Genomic DNA, 21640 nt, shown 5'->3' with positions numbered 1-21640 from the left:
TGGTTTGTTTTGGGGTTTCCCTGCACACACGCCCCCCGCCCCTTTCTTGGTCTCTTTGTCTAGATCTGACCCTTTCTTTGTTTCTCGGTCCCTTTTTTCCTGTTCACTGTCCTTTTTCTCTCTCTGTCTGTGTCCCCTGCGCTCCGTTGCCATCTTTATCTCTCCTTTCTTCTTCATCTCCTCCCCCTGCCCCCGTCTCTCTCTCCCTCTTTCGCGCTCACCGGCCCTACATTTTCGTGCTCCGTCTCTGCAAGGCTCCTCGTCCCTGTATTTCTTGATTTCTCTACCTCTCTGGCGTTTCCTTTCGACCCTTCTTTCTCTCTGAGCTTCTCGGTCTTCTCCCTTGTCTTATTTTCCTCTTCCTAGTGCTCTGCCCTGCTCCCCATCGCTTATTTTCTCTCTCCGTTTCTCTGCCCTGCTCCCCGTCCCTGTCTTTCTTTCTCCGTCCCCCTCGGCTGCTCCACAGCAGAGTTTTTCCTTTCTCCGGCTCTCTGACCCGCTCCCCGCCCACCCAGGTTGACCGTCCCAGGTTTTGTTCTGCGTCTCCATCCTGCCGCTGTCCTCATCTATCCTTTTGTGCCCTTCTCTTTCTGTCTCTTTTCGTGTGTCCCCGCTGCTTTTTTTCCCATCTCTGTCCAGCTCCCTGTCCCTTTCCTTTTTCCTCTTGCTGTCCTTTTGCCCTGCTTCCTCTTGCTGTTTTTTCTGCCTTTCTCTCTCTGCGCCATTCCCTCTCCCATCCTTTCTTTCTCGATCCCCCTGTGCAGCTCGCTGTCCCTTGTTTCCTTTCTCTCTTCCTCGGTATTTTTTTTCTTTCTCCATACCTCTCTCCCGCTGCCCGTCACGGTCGCATTTCTCCCCCCAACGCTGTCCTGCTCTGTCCCTTTTCTCTCTCTCTGTCGTTTTGTCCTGCTCCCTGTGTTTGTTTTTTAATTCCTCCCTCAGGGTCCCTCAGCCCGGTGCTGTTTTTTCCCTTCTCTGCCTCTGTCTCCTGCTGCCCAGCTGAGGCTTTTCCCCCTCCGTCTCTGTCCTGCTCCCCCGTCTCTTACTTGTGCCTGTCTTTCACTTTGTCCTGCCTCCTTGTCCCCTTTTTCTCTCTCAGTATCACCTTGTCCCGCTCCCTGTCCCTGTCTTTCTCTGACAATCTGTCCCGCTCCTTGTCCTTCTCTTTCCCTTTGCTGTTATTCCCCGTCCTTGTTCTGGCCTTTCTTCCTTCTCTTTCTGTCCTACTGCCCCAGTGCCTCTTTTTCCACCGCTGTCCTGCTCCCTGGCCCTTGTTTCCTCTCGCCGTCCCTCTGTCCTGCTTCCTGTCCCCAGTTTTTCTGTCTCTCTTTCTCGATCCTGCTGCCTGTCCGGTCGTTTCTTGCTGTACCTGCCTGTGCAGCCGGCTCTCCCTTTTTGCCTTTCTCTCCTTCTCTTCCTGCTTCCCGGCCCGTTCTTGTCTTCCTCTCTGTCTGTCCTCTATCCCCTTGCTGGTTTGTGTTGGGATTCCAACCCTGACCACCCACCCCCTTCTTCGTCTGACCCTTTCTTTGTTTCTTAGTACGTTTCTTCCTGTTGCCTGTCCTTTTTCTCTCTCTGTCAGTGTGTCCTGCACTGCGTGGGACGGTGGTGGGAGGCTGAAAAAGGGTGGGAAGCTGGGGGGGCGGAGTGGAGGCTGGAAAGAGGTAGGAGGTTGCAGAGGGGTGGGAAGCTGAATTAAGTAGAGGCCAGCAAAAAGGGAGTTAGGAGGCTATCGAGGGGTGGGAGGCGGGGGGGGGGGGGGGGCAGAGGCCAGGAAAAAAAAGGAGGCCGGAAAGGGGTGGGAGGCTGCAGAGGGGTGGGAGGCCGGGGGCGAGAGTAGAGGCCAGAAAAAAAAGGGAGGCCGGAAAGGGGTGGGAGGCTGCAGAGGGGTGGGAGGCTGGGGGCGAGAGTAGAGGCCAGAAAAAAAAGGAGGCCGGGGGGTGCGAGTAGAGGCCAGAAAGGCCCTTTTTTGTGGCTTCTTCCCTGTCTTTATCTCTCTTTCCTGCCTTGTTTACTCCTCTGATTCAAGTTCTCTCTCGATCCGTGTGTTCTGCTTCCCACTCATCATATTCTCTCTTTTTCTCTGTCCTGTTCCTGAGGCTTCTTGTCTAGGAAGCCACGTCTCGTATGAGCTCTAAGACAGCCACATGCATTTTCTCTCAGGTGCAGGAGAGCCAAACGATTGGAGTTGCGGAAGAAGAAGGGAAGAGAGAAGGGGAGAGAAACATCTGAAGTGTCAAAGTCTCCCGGCAGCACCGAGAGTGAGAGCTGAGGTGAGTCGTGGGCCCTCGGGGCCCTGTCACCCCTCTTCTGCATCCTGGGCCCTCCCCGGCTCCCTCTCTTTCCCCCACTGCTACGATTATTTTTTTTTTCTGCTCTTGTGTACCTTCTTTCTCCATCTGTCTCTGACTTGTCCCCATCTTTTAGGTCCTCCCTCTTTCTGCCCTGCAGCCCGTGGCATTTTTTTCCTTCTTCCCCTCTTTCTGTTCAGCTCCCGGTTACTAGTTTTGCTTTCCTCCTACTCTGTAGCCTGTCAGTACTTTTGCTGTCTTTGGTGCTCTCTGTCTGCCTCCTCGTCCCTTGATTCGAGGCCTTCCTTCTCGGCTCCGTAGCACGTCACAGATCTACTGCTTTCTCCATGTCTATTCTATTCTATTTCCTCATCTCTCTTTGTCCAGGTCCCTGCCGCTATTCTTTTTTCCTCTGTCATGCTGCAGGGTTTTTTTTTGCATCTCCTTCCTGCTCCCCGTTCTTCATTTTCGGTCTGTGTCCTGCTCCCTCTTCTTCTTTCTGCTGCCGCTCTTGCTCTCTTGCTGCTGCTTCTTTCTCCGTCTCTGTGGGACTGCCTGTCCCCGTCCTTCTCTCGCCGTCCCTTTCCCTGCTTGGTGCTTTCTCGTTCCACCGCCGCTGTCCAGCCACCTGTCACTTTTCTCCTCTCTTGTAGTGGCCTGCACCCTGCTCCTCATTTTTGGCAGCCTCTGCCGAGCAGCGCGTCGCTCCGGGAGGCGACGGACGGACTGTTCGCCGCTGGATCAACGGGCGCAGCTGCGGGAAGGAGTGCCGAGGTGTCGGAGGGGCAGAGGGAGCGTCGGGGGCCCCGAGCCCCGGAGCAGAGCAGCTCCCGGGACTGGCTGGGTGCGTGACTGAGTAAAGACCTGCGGTCCCTTTTGCCCTGGCGGCTGCGTTTGTGCTTGGTTTGCACGGGACGAGGGGCTGCGCCAGAGGCCAGGGGAGAAGGGGACGGGCTGTGGGGCTGGGGCGACGGCCCCCTGTTCCTGCCGGGGTCCATCCGTGGGCCGGGGCCGGGGGAGCCCCAGGTGCGGGCAGCGGGGCTGATGGCGACGGCCGCTCCCTGTGCCGGTGGAGGGCCCGGTGCTGCCGTGGCGCGGGTGGCCGTGGAGGGGCCGGTGCTGCCGTGGCGCGGGTGGCCGTGGAGGGGCCGGTACGATCGCTGCTGCCACCCGGTGAGCAAAGTTCGGTACTGCGGCTCGGGTGGCGCCGTGTCCAAGGGCTCGCTGCTGCCACCCGGTGAGCAAAGTTCGGTACTGCGGCTCGGGCGGCGCCAATGCGCGGTGGCGCCGTGTCCAAGAGCTCGCTGCTGCCACCCGGTGAGCAAAGTTCGGTACTGCCGCTCGAGTGGCGCAGGTGCTTTGCGCGCTGGGAGGAGCCGTGCCCTGTGTGTCCGGCGCTGCAATAAGGAACGCCTGCCTGCTTGCTGAAGTGCCCAAAGGGCTTCAGAGAGTCTTTGTGTTTGCCCAATGACGGCATCGTGGGCTCCAGCCGTGGGCCGGGGCCGGAAGAGCCCCAGGTGCGGGCAGCGGGGCTGATGGCGACGGCCCCTCCCTCTGCCGGTAGAGGGCCCGGTGCTGCCGTGCCGGGCCCGATGCGAGCCGAAGGAGGAGCGGAGCCATAGCCGGGTTGCGGCTGCAGCGAGGGAGAAGGTGAGCGCGGGGTATGGGGGGGGGGGGTTGGATGGAGCGGCGGGTCCCGGGGAAAAGCCCCCGGGAGAGCGGGGTCCGTGTCGGGGGCAAGGAGCGATGGGGGTGCGGCGCCGTGTCGGAGCCGCGAGTCGGGGTCTGCTCGGAGCCGGAGCCGGCGCTGGGCGCCGCCCCCTGCCCCGCTGGCGCCGCCCCCTGCCCCGCTGGCGCCGCCCCCTGCCCCGCTGGCACCGCCCCCTGCCCCGCTGGCGCCTCCCCCTGCCCCGCTGGCGCCGCCCCCTGCCCCGCTGGCGCCGCCCCCTGCCCCGCTGGCGCCGCCCCCTGCCCCGCTGGCGCCGCCCCCTCCCCCGCTGGCGCCGCCCCCTCCCCCGCTGGCGCCGCCCCCTCCCCCGCAGGCGCCGCCCCCGCCCCCGCAGGCGCCGCCCCCTGCCCCGCAGGCGCCGCCCCCTGCCCCGCAGGCGCCGCCCCCGCCCCCGCAGGCGCCGCCCCCGCCCCCGCTGGCGACGCCCCCGCCCCCGCTGGCGACGCCCCCGCCCCCGCTGGCGACGCCCCCGCCCCCGCTGGCGACGCCCCCGCCCCCGCTGGCGCCGCCCCCGCCCCCGCTGGCGCCGCCGGCGCCGCCCCCGCCCCCGCTGGCGCCTCCCCCGCCCTCGCTGGCGCCGCCTTCGCCCCCGCTGGCACCGCCCCCGGCCCCGCTGGCGCCGCCCCCGCCCCCGCCGCCCCCTGGCCGCAACGCGGTACTGCAGCCCGGCGTTCGGCTCAGAGTGTGGCCCCTCCGGCGCGCCGTCGGCTCGTGGCGCATGCGCGGTGCGGCGGAGCAGCATGGCGGCGGGCTGGTGTTCGGTGCCGGGGCGGCGGGGGAGCAGAGAGGCCAGCGGTGAGGCGGGGGCTCCCCTCCAGCGGGTGCGGGGGTGCGTGGTGGCTGCCCGAGGGTGGTGGGACGGGAAGCTTGGAGCCGGCCGCTGCGGCAGGCTGCAGGAGGCGAGCCGGGTGCGGGCAGCCCCGGGGCCAGAGGCGGGAGGTGACGGAAGGGAATGGGAGAAGGAGGCGGGCACCCCCCCCCCCCCCCAAGTCGGCAGTGCTCCCCCGGCCCCGCTCGCCCCGCGCAGCCTCCCCCAGCTGCCTCACGTCCCCTGAAGCCTGTGTCCCGGAGCGCCCGGCCTCCCCCAAGGCCCGTGGTGCGGGCTGCCTCGGCCTCCCTGAACGCGGTCGCCGCTGCTTGTTTATGTGTGGCAGGGGCTGCGCTGAGGACGCGTTTGTCCGTTCGTGCCCTGGGGATGCCGTTGGCTGCGCCCGCTCCAGGCTTGTGTGGGCTGCGTGTGCCGGGCCTCGCTGTGCTGGCGGCGTGGGGGCGAAAAGGGAGAGGCGGAGCGCTGAGTGGCTGCGGGCAGGAGGTGGCGCGGCTGAAGCTGGAGAGTCCCGAGAAGGCTGAAGAAGAAGAAGAAATGGAAGGCCACCTGGCTGGCAGCTGCCTGGCGCTGCGGGTGAGGAAGGCTCCCTCTTGGTAGCCCGCAGCAGGCCAGGCCGCCAGCGTGCCCCGCAGGGTCTGTATGTGTCACCAGCAGCAGCATGGTCCGGTTGTGGAGCGCGCGAGTGCGGCTGCGTGCGTAGGGAGCCTTGTCTCGTAAGAGCTGCGAGACATGGACGTTTTGTCTTAGGTGGGGGACAGCCAAGCGACCGGAGTTACGGAAGAGGAATGGAGGAGAGCAGGACGGAGAAGCGTCTGAAGCGGCAGAGTCTCCCGGGAGCGCGGAGAGCGAGAGCTGCGGTGAGTGGTGGGCCCTCGGGGCCCTGTCGCCCCTCTTCTGTGTCCCGAGCTGTCCCCTGGATCCTTCTCTCTCCCACGCTGCTGTGATTTTTTTTTTTTTTTTTTCTTTTTCCTTTTGTTTTCCTTTCCCTGTACCTCCCGTCTTCTGTCTGTGTGTGTGTTCTGCTCCCTCTCCCTCTTTTTCTCCCTTCAGAATTTCTCTAGCCGGCTCCCTGTCTTTATTTCTCTGTCCTGCTGGCTGTCCGGTCGTTTCTTACTGTACCTCCCTGTCCAGCCGGCTCTCTTTTTGCTCTCCCTTTTTGCCTTTCTCTCCTTCTCTGTCCTGCTTCATGGCCCTTTCTTCTCTTTCTCTCCCTCTCTGTTCTCTAGCCCCTTGCTGGTTTGTTTTGGGGTTTCCCTGCACACACGCCCCCCGCCCCTTTCTTGGTCTCTTTGTCTAGATCTGACCCTTTCTTTGTTTCTCGGTCCCTTTTTTCCTGTTCACTGTCCTTTTTCTCTCTCTGTCTGTGTCCCCTGCGCTCCGTTGCCATCTTTATCTCTCCTTTCTTCTTCATCTCCTCCCCCTGCCCCCGTCTCTCTCTCCCTCTTTCGCGCTCACCGGCCCTACATTTTCGTGCTCCGTCTCTGCAAGGCTCCTCATCCCTGTATTTCTTGATTTCTCTACCTCTCTGGCGTTTCCTTTCGACCCTTCTTTCTCTCTGAGCTTCTCGGTCTTCTCCCTTGTCTTATTTTCCTCTTCCTAGTGCTCTGCCCTGCTCCCCATCGCTTATTTTCTCTCTCCGTTTCTCTGCCCTGCTCCCCGTCCCTGTCTTTCTTTCTCCGTCCCCCTCGGCTGCTCCACAGCAGAGTTTTTCCTTTCTCCGGCTCTCTGACCCGCTCCCCGCCCACCCAGGTTGACCGTCCCAGGTTTTGTTCTGCGTCTCCATCCTGCCGCTGTCCTCATCTATCCTTTTGTGCCCTTCTCTTTCTGTCTCTTTTCGTGTGTCCCCGCTGCTTTTTTTCCCATCTCTGTCCAGCTCCCTGTCCCTTTCCTTTTTCCTCTTGCTGTCCTTTTGCCCTGCTTCCTCTTGCTGTTTTTTCTGCCTTTCTCTCTCTGCGCCATTCCCTCTCCCATCCTTTCTTTCTCGATCCCCCTGTGCAGCTCGCTGTCCCTTGTTTCCTTTCTCTCTTCCTCGGTATTTTTTTTCTTTCTCCATACCTCTCTCCCGCTGCCCGTCACGGTCGCATTTCTCCCCCCAACGCTGTCCTGCTCTGTCCCTTTTCTCTCTCTCTGTCGTTTTGTCCTGCTCCCTGTGTTTGTTTTTTAATTCCTCCCTCAGGGTCCCTCAGCCCGGTGCTGTTTTTTCCCTTCTCCGCCTCTGTCTCCTGCTGCCCAGCTGAGGCTTTTCCCCCTCCGTCTCTGTCCTGCTCCCCCGTCTCTTACTTGTGCCTGTCTTTCACTTTGTCCTGCCTCCTTGTCCCCTTTTTCTCTCTCAGTATCACCTTGTCCCGCTCCCTGTCCCTGTCTTTCTCTGACAATCTGTCCCGCTCCTTGTCCTTCTCTTTCCCTTTGCTGTTATTCCCCGTACTTGTTCTGGCCTTTCTTCCTTCTCTTTCTGTCCTACTGCCCCAGTGCCTCTTTTTCCACCGCTGTCCTGCTCCCTGGCCCTTGTTTCCTCTCGCCGTCCCTCTGTCCTGCTTCCTGTCCCCAGTTTTTCTGTCTCTCTTTCTCGATCCTGCTGCCTGTCCGGTCGTTTCTTGCTGTACCTGCCTGTGCAGCCGGCTCTCCCTTTTTGCCTTTCTCTCCTTCTCTTCCTGCTTCCCGGCCCGTTCTTGTCTTCCTCTCTGTCTGTCCTCTATCCCCTTGCTGGTTTGTGTTGGGATTCCAACCCTGACCACCCACCCCCTTCTTCGTCTGACCCTTTCTTTGTTTCTTAGTACGTTTCTTCCTGTTGCCTGTCCTTTTTCTCTCTCTGTCAGTGTGTCCTGCACTGCGTGGGACGGTGGTGGGAGGCTGAAAAAGGGTGGGAAGCTGGGGGGGCGGAGTGGAGGCTGGAAAGAGGTAGGAGGTTGCAGAGGGGTGGGAAGCTGAATTAAGTAGAGGCCAGCAAAAAGGGAGTTAGGAGGCTATCGAGGGGTGGGAGGCGGGGGGGGGGGGGGGGGCAGAGGCCAGGAAAAAAAAGGAGGCCGGAAAGGGGTGGGAGGCTGCAGAGGGGTGGGAGGCCGGGGGCGAGAGTAGAGGCCAGAAAAAAAAGGGAGGCCGGAAAGGGGTGGGAGGCTGCAGAGGGGTGGGAGGCTGGGGGCGAGAGTAGAGGCCAGAAAAAAAAGGAGGCCGGGGGGTGCGAGTAGAGGCCAGAAAGGCCCTTTTTTGTGGCTTCTTCCCTGTCTTTATCTCTCTTTCCTGCCTTGTTTACTCCTCTGATTCAAGTTCTCTCTCGATCCGTGTGTTCTGCTTCCCACTCATCATATTCTCTCTTTTTCTCTGTCCTGTTCCTGAGGCTTCTTGTCTAGGAAGCCACGTCTCGTATGAGCTCTAAGACAGCCACATGCATTTTCTCTCAGGTGCAGGAGAGCCAAACGATTGGAGTTGCGGAAGAAGAAGGGAAGAGAGAAGGGGAGAGAAACATCTGAAGTGTCAAAGTCTCCCGGCAGCACCGAGAGTGAGAGCTGAGGTGAGTCGTGGGCCCTCGGGGCCCTGTCACCCCTCTTCTGCATCCTGGGCCCTCCCCGGCTCCCTCTCTTTCCCCCACTGCTACGATTATTTTTTTTTTCTGCTCTTGTGTACCTTCTTTCTCCATCTGTCTCTGACTTGTCCCCATCTTTTAGGTCCTCCCTCTTTCTGCCCTGCAGCCCGTGGCATTTTTTTCCTTCTTCCCCTCTTTCTGTTCAGCTCCCGGTTACTAGTTTTGCTTTCCTCCTACTCTGTAGCCTGTCAGTACTTTTGCTGTCTTTGGTGCTCTCTGTCTGCCTCCTCGTCCCTTGATTCGAGGCCTTCCTTCTCGGCTCCGTAGCACGTCACAGATCTACTGCTTTCTCCATGTCTATTCTATTCTATTTCCTCATCTCTCTTTGTCCAGGTCCCTGCCGCTATTCTTTTTTCCTCTGTCATGCTGCAGGGTTTTTTTTTGCATCTCCTTCCTGCTCCCCGTTCTTCATTTTCAGTCTGTGTCCTGCTCCCTCTTCTTCTTTCTGCTGCCGCTCTTGCTCTCTTGCTGCTGCTTCTTTCTCCGTCTCTGTGGGACTGCCTGTCCCCGTCCTTCTCTCGCCGTCCCTTTCCCTGCTTGGTGCTTTCTCGTTCCACCGCCGCTGTCCAGCCACCTGTCACTTTTCTCCTCTCTTGTAGTGGCCTGCACCCTGCTCCTCATTTTTGGCAGCCTCTGCCGAGCAGCGCGTCGCTCCGGGAGGCGACGGACGGACTGTTCGCCGCTGGATCAACAGGCGCAGCTGCGGGAAGGAGTGCCGAGGTGTCGGAGGGGCAGAGGGAGCGTCGGGGGCCCCGAGCCCCGGAGCAGAGCGGCTCCCGGGACTGGCTGGGTGCGTGACTGAGTAAAGACCTGCGGTCCCTTTTGCCCTGGCGGCTGCGTTTGTGCTTGGTTTGCACGGGACGAGGGGCTGCGCCAGAGGCCAGGGGAGAAGGGGACGGGCTGTGGGGCTGGGGCGACGGCCCCCTGTTCCTGCCGGGGTCCATCCGTGGGCCGGGGCCGGGGGAGCCCCAGGTGCGGGCAGCGGGGCTGATGGCGACGGCCGCTCCCTGTGCCGGTGGAGGGCCCGGTGCTGCCGTGGCGCGGGTGGCCGTGGAGGGGCCGGTGCTGCCGTGGCGCGGGTGGCCGTGGAGGGGCCGGTACGATCGCTGCTGCCACCCGGTGAGCAAAGTTCGGTACTGCGGCTCGGGCGGCGCCGTGTCCAAGGGCTCGCTGCTGCCACCCGGTGAGCAAAGTTCGGTACTGCGGCTCGGGTGGCGCCGTGTCCAAGGGCTCGCTGCTGCCACCCGGTGAGCAAAGTTCGGTACTGCGGCTCGGGCGGCGCCAATGCGCGGTGGCGCCGTGTCCAAGAGCTCGCTGCTGCCACCCGGTGAGCAAAGTTCGGTACTGCCGCTCGAGTGGCGCAGGTGCTTTGCGCGCTGGGAGGAGCCGTGCCCTGTGTGTCCGGCGCTGCAATAAGGAACGCCTGCCTGCTTGCTGAAGTGCCCAAAGGGCTTCAGAGAGTCTTTGTGTTTGCCCAATGACGGCATCGTGGGCTCCAGCCGTGGGCCGGGGCCGGAAGAGCCCCAGGTGCGGGCAGCGGGGCTGATGGCGACGGCCCCTCCCTCTGCCGGTAGAGGGCCCGGTGCTGCCGTGCCGGGCCCGATGCGAGCCGAAGGAGGAGCGGAGCCATAGCCGGGTTGCGGCTGCAGCGAGGGAGAAGGTGAGCGCGGGGTATGGGGGGGGGGGTTGGATGGAGCGGCGGGTCCCGGGGAAAAGCCCCGGGAGAGCGGGGTCCGTGTCGGGGGCAAGGAGCGATGGGGGTGCGGCGCCGTGTCGGAGCCGCGAGTCGGGGTCTGCTCGGAGCCGGAGCCGGCGCTGGGCGCCGCCCCCTGCCCCGCTGGCGCCGCCCCCTGCCCCGCTGGCGCCGCCCCCTGCCCCGCTGGCGCCGCCCCCTGCCCCGCTGGCGCCGCCCCCTGCCCCGCTGGCGCCGCCCCCTGCCCCGCTGGCGCCGCCCCCTGCCCCGCTGGCGACGCCCCCGCCCCCGCTGGCGCCGCCGGCGCCGCCCCCGCCCCCGCTGGCGCCGCCCCCGCCCTCGCTGGCGCCGCCTTCGCCCCCGCTGGCACCGCCCCCGGCCCCGCTGGCGCCGCCCCCGCCCCCGCCGCCCCCTGGCCGCAACGCGGTACTGCAGCCCGGCGTTCGGCTCAGAGTGTGGCCCCTCCGGCGCGCCGTCGGCTCGTGGCGCATGCGCGGTGCGGCGGAGCAGCATGGCGGCGGGCTGGTGTTCGGTGCCGGGGCGGCGGGGGAGCAGAGAGGCCAGCGGTGAGGCGGGGGCTCCCCTCCAGCGGGTGCGGGGGTGCGTGGTGGCTGCCCGAGGGTGGTGGGACGGGAAGCTTGGAGCCGGCCGCTGCGGCAGGCTGCAGGAGGCGAGCCGGGTGCGGGCAGCCCCGGGGCCAGAGGCGGGAGGTGACGGAAGAGAATGGGAGAAGGAGGCGGGCACCCCCCCCCCCCCCCAAGTCGGCAGTGCTCCCCCGGCCCCACTCGCCCCGCGCAGCCTCCCCCAGCTGCCTCACGTCCCCTGAAGCCTGTGTCCCGGAGCGCCCGGCCTCCCCCAAGGCCCGTGGTGCGGGCTGCCTCGGCCTCCCTGAACGCGGTCGCCGCTGCTTGTTTATGTGTGGCAGGGGCTGCGCTGAGGACGCGTTTGTCCGTTCGTGCCCTGGGGATGCCGTTGGCTGCGCCCGCTCCAGGCTTGTGTGGGCTGCGTGTGCCGGGCCTCGCTGTGCTGGCGGCGTGGGGGCGAAAAGGGAGAGGCGGAGCGCTGAGTGGCTGCGGGCAGGAGGTGGCGCGGCTGAAGCTGGAGAGTCCCGAGAAGGCTGAAGAAGAAGAAGAAATGGAAGGCCACCTGGCTGGCAGCTGCCTGGCGCTGCGGGTGAGGAAGGCTCCCTCTTGGTAGCCCGCAGCAGGCCAGGCCGCCAGCGTGCCCCGCAGGGTCTGTATGTGTCACCAGCAGCAGCATGGTCCGGTTGTGGAGCGCGCGAGTGCGGCTGCGTGCGTAGGGAGCCTTGTCTCGTAAGAGCTGCGAGACATGGACGTTTTGTCTTAGGTGGGGGACAGCCAAGCGACCGGAGTTACGGAAGAGGAATGGAGGAGAGCAGGACGGAGAAGCGTCTGAAGCGGCAGAGTCTCCCGGGAGCGCGGAGAGCGAGAGCTGCGGTGAGTGGCGGGCCCTCGGGGCCCTGTCGCCCCTCTTCTGTGTCCCGAGCTGTCCCCTGGATCCTTCTCTCTCCCACGCTGCTGTGATTTTTTTTTTTTTTTTCTTTTTCCTTTTGTTTTCCTTTCCCTGTACCTCCCGTCTTCTGTCTGTGTGTGTGTTCTGCTCCCTCTCCCTCTTTTTCTCCCTTCAGAATTTCTCTAGCCGGCTCCCTGTCTTTATTTCTCTGTCCTGCTGGCTGTCCGGTCGTTTCTTACTGTACCTCCCTGTCCAGCCGGCTCTCTTTTTGCTCTCCCTTTTTGCCTTTCTCTCCTTCTCTGTCCTGCTTCATGGCCCTTTCTTCTCTTTCTCTCCCTCTCTGTTCTCTAGCCCCTTGCTGGTTTGTTTTGGGGTTTCCCTGCACACACGCCCCCCGCCCCTTTCTTGGTCTCTTTGTCTAGATCTGACCCTTTCTTTGTTTCTCGGTCCCTTTTTTCCTGTTCACTGTCCTTTTTCTCTCTCTGTCTGTGTCCCCTGCGCTCCGTTGCCATCTTTATCTCTCCTTTCTTCTTCATCTCCTCCCCCTGCCCCCGTCTCTCTCTCCCTCTTTCGCGCTCACCGGCCCTACATTTTCGTGCTCCGTCTCTGCAAGGCTCCTCGTCCCTGTATTTCTTGATTTCTCTACCTCTCTGGCGTTTCCTTTCGACCCTTCTTTCTCTCTGAGCTTCTCGGTCTTCTCCCTTGTCTTATTTTCCTCTTCCTAGTGCTCTGCCCTGCTCCCCATCGCTTATTTTCTCTCTCCGTTTCTCTGCCCTGCTCCCCGTCCCTGTCTTTCTTTCTCCGTCCCCCTCGGCTGCTCCACAGCAGAGTTTTTCCTTTCTCCGGCTCTCTGACCCGCTCCCCGCCCACCCAGGTTGACCGTCCCAGGTTTTGTTCTGCGTCTCCATCCTGCCGCTGTCCTCATCTATCCTTTTGTGCCCTTCTCTTTCTGTCTCTTTTCGTGTGTCCCCGCTGCTTTTTTTCCCATCTCTGTCCAGCTCCCTGTCCCTTTCCTTTTTCCTCTTGCTGTCCTTTTGCCCTGCTTCCTCTTGCTGTTTTTTCTGCCTTTCTCTCTCTGCGCCATTCCCTCTCCCATCCTTTCTTTCTCCATCCCCCTGTGCAGCTCGCTGTCCCTTGTTTCCTTTCTCTCTTCCTCGGTATTTTTTTTCTTTCTCCATACCTCTCTCCCGCTGCCCGTCACGGTCGCATTTCTCCCCCCAACGCTGTCCTGCTCTGTCCCTTTTCTCTCTCTCTGTCGTTTTGTCCTGCTCCCTGTGTTTGTTTTTTAATTCCTCCCTCAGGGTCCCTCAGCCCGGTGCTGTTTTTTCCCTTCTCTGCCTCTGTCTCCTGCTGCCCAGCTGAGGCTTTTCCCCCTCCGTCTCTGTCCTGCTCCCCCGTCTCTTACTTGTGCCTGTCTTTCACTTTGTCCTGCCTCCTTGTCCCCTTTTTCTCTCTCAGTATCACCTTGTCCCGCTCCCTGTCCCTGTCTTTCTCTGACAATCTGTCCCGCTCCTTGTCCTTCTCTTTCCCTTTGCTGTTATTCCCCGTCCTTGTTCTGGCCTTTCTTCCTTCTCTTTCTGTCCTACTGCCCCAGTGCCTCTTTTTCCACCGCTGTCCTGCTCCCTGGCCCTTGTTTCCTCTCGCCGTCCCTCTGTCCTGCTTCCTGTCCCCAGTTTTTCTGTCTCTCTTTCTCGATCCTGCTGCCTGTCCGGTCGTTTCTTGCTGTACCTGCCTGTGCAGCCGGCTCTCCCTTTTTGCCTTTCTCTCCTTCTCTTCCTGCTTCCCGGCCCGTTCTTGTCTTCCTCTCTGTCTGTCCTCTATCCCCTTGCTGGTTTGTGTTGGGATTCCAACCCTGACCACCCACCCCCTTCTTCGTCTGACCCTTTCTTTGTTTCTTAGTACGTTTCTTCCTGTTGCCTGTCCTTTTTCTCTCTCTGTCAGTGTGTCCTGCACTGCGTGGGACGGTGGTGGGAGGCTGAAAAAGGGTGGGAAGCTGGGGGGGCGGAGTGGAGGCTGGAAAGAGGTAGGAGGTTGCAGAGGGGTGGGAAGCTGAATTAAGTAGAGGCCAGCAAAAAGGGAGTTAGGAGGCTATCGAGGGGTGGGAGGCGGGGGGGGGGGGGCAGAGGCCAGGAAAAAAAAGGAGGCCGGAAAGGGGTGGGAGGCTGCAGAGGGGTGGGAGGCCGGGGGCGAGAGTAGAGGCCAGAAAAAAAAGGGAGGCCGGAAAGGGGTGGGAGGCTGCAGAGGGGTGGGAGGCTGGGGGCGAGAGTAGAGGCCAGAAAAAAAAGGAGGCCGGGGGGTGCGAGTAGAGGCCAGAAAGGCCCTTTTTTGTGGCTTCTTCCCTGTCTTTATCTCTCTTTCCTGCCTTGTTTACTCCTCTGATTCAAGTTCTCTCTCGATCCGTGTGTTCTGCTTCCCACTCATCATATTCTCTCTTTTTCTCTGTCCTGTTCCTGAGGCTTCTTGTCTAGGAAGCCACGTCTCGTATGAGCTCTAAGACAGCCACATGCATTTTCTCTCAGGTGGAGGAGAGCCAAACGATTGGAGTTGCGGAAGAAGAAGGGAAGAGAGAAGGGGAGAGAAACATCTGAAGTGTCAAAGTCTCCCGGCAGCACCGAGAGTGAGAGCTGCGGTGAGTCGTGGGCCCTCGGGGCCCTGTCACCCCTCTTGTGCATCCTGGGCCCTCCCCGGCTCCCTCTCTTTCCCCCACTGCTACGATTATTTTTTTTTTCTGCTCTTGTGTACCTTCTTTCTCCATCTGTCTCTGACTTGTCCCCATCTTTTAGGTCCTCCCTCTTTCTGCCCTGCAGCCCGTGGCATTTTTTTCCTTCTTCCCCTCTTTCTGTTCAGCTCCCGGTTACTAGTTTTGCTTTCCTCCTACTCTGTAGCCTGTCAGTACTTTTGCTGTCTTTGGTGCTCTCTGTCTGCCTCCTCGTCCCTTGATTCGAGGCCTTCCTTCTCGGCTCCGTAGCACGTCACAGATCTACTGCTTTCTCCATGTCTATTCTATTCTATTTCCTCATCTCTCTTTGTCCAGGTCCCTGCCGCTATTCTTTTTTCCTCTGTCATGCTGCAGGGTTTTTTTTTGCATCTCCTTCCTGCTCCCCGTTCTTCATTTTCGGTCTGTGTCCTGCTCCCTCTTCTTCTTTCTGCTGCCGCTCTTGCTCTCTTGCTGCTGCTTCTTTCTCCGTCTCTGTGGGACTGCCTGTCCCCGTCCTTCTCTCGCCGTCCCTTTCCCTGCTTGGTGCTTTCTCGTTCCACCGCCGCTGTCCAGCCACCTGTCACTTTTCTCCTCTCTTGTAGTGGCCTGCACCCTGCTCCTCATTTTTGGCAGCCTCTGCCGAGCAGCGCGTCGCTCCGGGAGGCGACGGACGGACTGTTCGCCGCTGGATCAACGGGCGCAGCTGCGGGAAGGAGTGCCGAGGTGTCGGAGGGGCAGAGGGAGCGTCGGGGGCCCCGAGCCCCGGAGCAGAGCAGCTCCCGGGACTGGCTGGGTGCGTGACTGAGTAAAGACCTGCGGTCCCTTTTGCCCTGGCGGCTGCGTTTGTGCTTGGTTTGCACGGGACGAGGGGCTGCGCCAGAGGCCAGGGGAGAAGGGGACGGGCTGTGGGGCTGGGGCGACGGCCCCCTGTTCCTGCCGGGGTCCATCCGTGGGCCGGGGCCGGGGGAGCCCCAGGTGCGGGCAGCGGGGCTGATGGCGACGGCCGCTCCCTGTGCCGGTGGAGGGCCCGGTGCTGCCGTGGCGCGGGTGGCCGTGGAGGGGCCGGTGCTGCCGTGGCGCGGGTGGCCGTGGAGGGGCCGGTACGATCGCTGCTGCCACCCGGTGAGCAAAGTTCGGTACTGCGGCTCGGGTGGCGCCGTGTCCAAGGGCTCGCTGCTGCCACCCGGTGAGCAAAGTTCGGTACTGCGGCTCGGGCGGCGCCAATGCGCGGTGGCGCCGTGTCCAAGAGCTCGCTGCTGCCACCCGGTGAGCAAAGTTCGGTACTGCCGCTCGAGTGGCGCAGGTGCTTTGCGCGCTGGGAGGAGCCGTGCCCTGTGTGTCCGGCGCTGCAATAAGGAACGCCTGCCTGCTTGCTGAAGTGCCCAAAGGGCTTCAGAGAGTCTTTGTGTTTGCCCAATGACGGCATCGTGGGCTCCAGCCGTGGGCCGGGGCCGGAAGAGCCCCAGGTGCGGGCAGCGGGGCTGATGGCGACGGCCCCTCCCTCTGCCGGTAGAGGGCCCGGTGCTGCCGTGCCGGGCCCGATGCGAGCCGAAGGAGGAGCGGAGCCATAGCCGGGTTGCGGCTGCAGCGAGGGAGAAGGTGAGCGCGGGGTATGGGGGGGGGGGGTTGGATGGAGCGGCGGGTCCCGGGGAAAAGCCCCCGGGAGAGCGGGGTCCGTGTCGGGGGCAAGGAGCGATGGGGGTGCGGCGCCGTGTCGGAGCCGCGAGTCGGGGTCTGCTCGGAGCCGGAGCCGGCGCTGGGCGCCGCCCCCTGCCCCGCTGGCGCCGCCCCCTGCCCCGCTGGCGCCGCCCCCTGCCCCGCTGGCGCCTCCCCCTGCCCCGCTGGCGCCGCCCCCTGCCCCGCTGGCGCCGCCCCCTCCCCCGCTGGCGCCGCCCCCTCCCCCGCTGGCGCCGCCCCCTCCCCCGCTGGCGCCGCCCCCGCCCCCGCAGGCGCCGCCCCCTGCCCCGCAGGCGCCGCCCCCGCCCCCGCAGGCGCCGCCCCCGCCCCCGCAGGCGCCGCCCCCGCCCCCGCAGGCGCCGCCCCCGCCCCCGCTGGCGACGCCCCCGCCCCCGCTGGCGACGCCCCCGCCCCCGCTGGCGACGCCCCCGCCCCCGCTGGCGCCGCCCCCGCCCCCGCTGGCGCCGCCGGCGCCGCCCCCGCCCCCGCTGGCGCCTCCCCCGCCCTCGCTGGCGCCGCCTTCGCCCCCGCTGGCACCGCCCCCGGCCCCGCTGGCGCCGCCCCCGCCCCCGCCGCCCCCTGGCCGCAACGCGGTACTGCAGCCCGGCGTTCGGCTCAGAGTGTGGCCCCTCCGGCGCGCCGTCGGCTCGTGGCGCATGCGCGGTGCGGCGGAGCAGCATGGCGGCGGGCTGGTGTTCGGTGCCGGGGCGGCGGGGGAGCAGAGAGGCCAGCGGTGAGGCGGGGGCTCCCCTCCAGCGGGTGCGGGGGTGCGTGGTGGCTGCCCGAGGGTGGTGGGACGGGAAGCTTGGAGCCGGCCGCTGCGGCAGGCTGCAGGAGGCGAGCCGGGTGCGGGCAGCCCCGGGGCCAGAGGCGGGAGGTGACGGAAGGGAATGGGAGAAGGAGGCGGGCACCCCCCCCCCCCCCAAGTCGGCAGCGCTCCCCCGGCCCCGCTCGCCCCGCGCAGCCTCCCCCAGCTGCCTCACGTCCCCTGAAGCCTGTGTCCCGGAGCGCCCGGCCTCCCCCAAGGCCCGTGGTGCGGGCTGCCTCGGCCTCCCTGAACGCGGTCGCCGCTGCTTGTTTATGTGTGGCAGGGGCTGCGCTGAGGACGCGTTTGTCCGTTCGTGCCCTGGGGATGCCGTTGGCTGCGCCCGCTCCAGGCTTGTGTGGGCTGCGTGTGCCGGGCCTCGCTGTGCTGGCGGCGTGGGGGCGAAAAGGGAGAGGCGGAGCGCTGAGTGGCTGCGGGCAGGAGGTGGCGCGGCTGAAGCTGGAGAGTCCCGAGAAGGCTGAAGAAGAAGAAGAAATGGAAGGCCACCTGGCTGGCAGCTGCCTGGCGCTGCGGGTGAGGAAGGCTCCCTCTTGGTAGCCCGCAGCAGGCCAGGCCGCCAGCGTGCCCCGCAGGGTCTGTATGTGTCACCAGCAGCAGCATGGTCCGGTTGTGGAGCGCGCGAGTGCGGCTGCGTGCGTAGGGAGCCTTGTCTCGTAAGAGCTGCGAGACATGGACGTTTTGTCTTAGGTGGGGGACAGCCAAGCGACCGGAGTTACGGAAGAGGAATGGAGGAGAGCAGGACGGAGAAGCGTCTGAAGCGGCAGAGTCTCCCGGGAGCGCGGAGAGCGAGAGCTGCGGTGAGTGGCGGGCCCTCGGGGCCCTGTCGCCCCTCTTCTGTGTCCCGAGCTGTCCCCTGGATCCTTCTCTCTCCCACGCTGCTGTGATTTTTTTTTTTTTTTTCTTTTTCCTTTTGTTTTCCTTTCCCTGTACCTCCCGTCTTCTGTCTGTGTGTGTGTTCTGCTCCCTCTCCCTCTTTTTCTCCCTTCAGAATTTCTCTAGCCGGCTCCCTGTCTTTATTTCTCTGTCCTGCTGGCTGTCCGGTCGTTTCTTACTGTACCTCCCTGTCCAGCCGGCTCTCTTTTTGCTCTCCCTTTTTGCCTTTCTCTCCTTCTCTGTCCTGCTTCATGGCCCTTTCTTCTCTTTCTCTCCCTCTCTGTTCTCTAGCCCCTTGCTGGTTTGTTTTGGGGTTTCCCTGCACACACGCCCCCCGCCCCTTTCTTGGTCTCTTTGTCTAGATCTGACCCTTTCTTTGTTTCTCGGTCCCTTTTTTCCTGTTCACTGTCCTTTTTCTCTCTCTGTCTGTGTCCCCTGCGCTCCGTTGCCATCTTTATCTCTCCTTTCTTCTTCATCTCCTCCCCCTGCCCCCGTCTCTCTCTCCCTCTTTCGCGCTCACCGGCCCTACATTTTCGTGCTCCGTCTCTGCAAGGCTCCTCGTCCCTGTATTTCTTGATTTCTCTACCTCTCTGGCGTTTCCTTTCGACCCTTCTTTCTCTCTGAGCTCCTCGGTCTTCTCCCTTGTCTTATTTTCCTCTTCCTAGTGCTCTGCCCTGCTCCCCATCGCTTATTTTCTCTCTCCGTTTCTCTGCCCTGCTCCCCGTCCCTGTCTTTCTTTCTCCGTCCCCCTCGGCTGCTCCACAGCAGAGTTTTTCCTTTCTCCGGCTCTCTGACCCGCTCCCCGCCCACCCAGGTTGACCGTCCCAGGTTTTGTTCTGCGTCTCCATCCTGCCGCTGTCCTCATCTATCCTTTTGTGCCCTTCTCTTTCTGTCTCTTTTCGTGTGTCCCCGCTGCTTTTTTTCCCATCTCTGTCCAGCTCCCTGTCCCTTTCCTTTTTCCTCTTGCTGTCCTTTTGCCCTGCTTCCTCTTGCTGTTTTTTCTGCCTTTCTCTCTCTGCGCCATTCCCTCTCCCATCCTTTCTTTCTCCATCCCCCTGTGCAGCTCGCTGTCCCTTGTTTCCTTTCTCTCTTCCTCGGTATTTTTTTTCTTTCTCCATACCTCTCTCCCGCTGCCCGTCACGGTCGCATTTCTCCCCCCAACGCTGTCCTGCTCTGTCCCTTTTCTCTCTCTCTGTCGTTTTGTCCTGCTCCCTGTGTTTGTTTTTTAATTCCTCCCTCAGGGTCCCTCAGCCCGGTGCTGTTTTTTCCCTTCTCTGCCTCTGTCTCCTGCTGCCCAGCTGAGGCTTTTCCCCCTCCGTCTCTGTCCTGCTCCCCCGTCTCTTACTTGTGCCTGTCTTTCACTTTGTCCTGCCTCCTTGTCCCCTTTTTCTCTCTCAGTATCACCTTGTCCCGCTCCCTGTCCCTGTCTTTCTCTGACAATCTGTCCCGCTCCTTGTCCTTCTCTTTCCCTTTGCTGTTATTCCCCGTCCTTGTTCTGGCCTTTCTTCCTTCTCTTTCTGTCCTACTGCCCCAGTGCCTCTTTTTCCACCGCTGTCCTGCTCCCTGGCCCTTGTTTCCTCTCGCCGTCCCTCTGTCCTGCTTCCTGTCCCCAGTTTTTCTGTCTCTCTTTCTCGATCCTGCTGCCTGTCCGGTCGTTTCTTGCTGTACCTGCCTGTGCAGCCGGCTCTCCCTTTTTGCCTTTCTCTCCTTCTCTTCCTGCTTCCCGGCCCGTTCTTGTCTTCCTCTCTGTCTGTCCTCTATCCCCTTGCTGGTTTGTGTTGGGATTCCAACCCTGACCACCCACCCCCTTCTTCGTCTGACCCTTTCTTTGTTTCTTAGTACGTTTCTTCCTGTTGCCTGTCCTTTTTCTCTCTCTGTCAGTGTGTCCTGCACTGCGTGGGACGGTGGTGGGAGGCTGAAAAAGGGTGGGAAGCTGGGGGGGCGGAGTGGAGGCTGGAAAGAGGTAGGAGGTTGCAGAGGGGTGGGAAGCTGAATTAAGTAGAGGCCAGCAAAAAGGGAGTTAGGAGGCTATCGAGGGGTGGGAGGCGGGGGGGGGGGGGGCAGAGGCCAGGAAAAAAAAGGAGGCCGGAAAGGGGTGGGAGGCTGCAGAGGGGTGGGAGGCCGGGGGCGAGAGTAGAGGCCAGAAAAAAAAGGGAGGCCGGAAAGGGGTGGGAGGCTGCAGAGGGGTGGGAGGCTGGGGGCGAGAGTAGAGGCCAGAAAAAAAAGGAGGCCGGGGGGTGCGAGTAGAGGCCAGAAAGGCCCTTTTTTGTGGCTTCTTCCCTGTCTTTATCTCTCTTTCCTGCCTTGTTTACTCCTCTGATTCAAGTTCTCTCTCGATCCGTGTGTTCTGCTTCCCACTCATCATATTCTCTCTTTTTCTCTGTCCTGTTCCTGAGGCTTCTTGTCTAGGAAGCCACGTCTCGTATGAGCTCTAAGACAGCCACATGCATTTTCTCTCAGGTGGAGGAGAGCCAAACGATTGGAGTTGCGGAAGAAGAAGGGAAGAGAGAAGGGGAGAGAAACATCTGAAGTGTCAAAGTCTCCCGGCAGCACCGAGAGTGAGAGCTGCGGTGAGTCGTGGGCCCTCGGGGCCCTGTCACCCCTCTTGTGCATCCTGGGCCCTCCCCGGCTCCCTCTCTTTCCCCCACTGCTACGATTATTTTTTTTTTCTGCTCTTGTGTACCTTCTTTCTCCATCTGTCTCTGACTTGTCCCCATCTTTTAGGTCCTCCCTCTTTCTGCCCTGCAGCCCGTGGCATTTTTTTCCTTCTTCCCCTCTTTCTGTTCAGCTCCCGGTTACTAGTTTTGCTTTCCTCCTACTCTGTAGCCTGTCAGTACTTTTGCTGTCTTTGGTGCTCTCTGTCTGCCTCCTCGTCCCTTGATTCGAGGCCTTCCTTCTCGGCTCCGTAGCACGTCACAGATCTACTGCTTTCTCCATGTCTATTCTATTCTATTTCCTCATCTCTCTTTGTCCAGGTCCCTGCCGCTATTCTTTTTTCCTCTGTCATGCTGCAGGGTTTTTTTTTGCATCTCCTTCCTGCTCCCCGTTCTTCATTTTCAGTCTGTGTCCTGCTCCCTCTTCTTCTTTCTGCTGCCGCTCTTGCTCTCTTGCTGCTGCTTCTTTCTCCGTCTCTGTGGGACTGCCTGTCCCCGTCCTTCTCTCGCCGTCCCTTTCCCTGCTTGGTGCTTTCTCGTTCCACCGCCGCTGTCCAGCCACCTGTCACTTTTCTCCTCTCTTGTAGTGGCCTGCACCCTGCTCCTCATTTTTGGCAGCCTCTGCCGAGCAGCGCGTCACTCCGGGAGGCGACGGACGGACTGTTCGCCGCTGGATCAACAGGCGCAGCTGCGGGAAGGAGTGCCGAGGTGTCGGAGGGGCAGAGGGAGCGTCGGGGGCCCCGAGCCCCGGAGCAGAGCGGCTCCCGGGACTGGCTGGGTGCGTGACTGAGTAAAGACCTGCGGTCCCTTTTGCCCTGGCGGCTGCGTTTGTGCTTGGTTTGCACGGGACGAGGGGCTGCGCCAGAGGCCAGGGGAGAAGGGGACGGGCTGTGGGGCTGGGGCGACGGCCCCCTGTTCCTGCCGGGGTCCATCCGTGGGCCGGGGCCGGGGGAGCCCCAGGTGCGGGCAGCGGGGCTGATGGCGACGGCCGCTCCCTGTGCCGGTGGAGGGCCCGGTGCTGCCGTGGCGCGGGTGGCCGTGGAGGGGCCGGTGCTGCCGTGGCGCGGGTGGCCGTGGAGGGGCCGGTACGATCGCTGCTGCCACCCGGTGAGCAAAGTTCGGTACTGCGGCTCGGGTGGCGCCGTGTCCAAGGGCTCGCTGCTGCCACCCGGTGAGCAAAGTTCGGTACTGCGGCTCGGGCGGCGCCAATGCGCGGTGGCGCCGTGTCCAAGAGCTCGCTGCTGCCACCCGGTGAGCAAAGTTCGGTACTGCCGCTCGAGTGGCGCAGGTGCTTTGCGCGCTGGGAGGAGCCGTGCC

At 62.4% G+C, this 21640-nt stretch overlaps 1 protein-coding gene across 1 annotated transcript; it reads left to right on the top strand.

Annotated features, from left to right (window-relative positions):
• Nucleotides 1-4738: 4738 nt before the first annotated feature.
• Nucleotides 4739-20992, top strand: LOC142359860 (uncharacterized). Its single transcript, XM_075412245.1, has 8 exons — nt 4739-4815; nt 5597-5706; nt 8248-8357; nt 9029-9219; nt 11470-11579; nt 17484-17593; nt 20130-20239; nt 20911-20992. Exons 1-7 carry the CDS (start codon nt 4739-4741, stop codon nt 20196-20198), a joined length of 777 nt encoding a protein of 258 aa, XP_075268360.1. The 3' UTR covers nt 20199-20239; nt 20911-20992.
• The last annotated feature ends 648 nt before the right edge of the window (nt 20993-21640 follow it).

Source organism: Opisthocomus hoazin, unplaced genomic scaffold (genome assembly GCF_030867145.1).
Source record: "Opisthocomus hoazin isolate bOpiHoa1 unplaced genomic scaffold, bOpiHoa1.hap1 HAP1_SCAFFOLD_181, whole genome shotgun sequence".
NCBI lineage: Eukaryota > Metazoa > Chordata > Aves > Opisthocomiformes > Opisthocomidae > Opisthocomus > Opisthocomus hoazin.
This window is presented reverse-complemented; position numbering and strand designations above follow the sequence as displayed.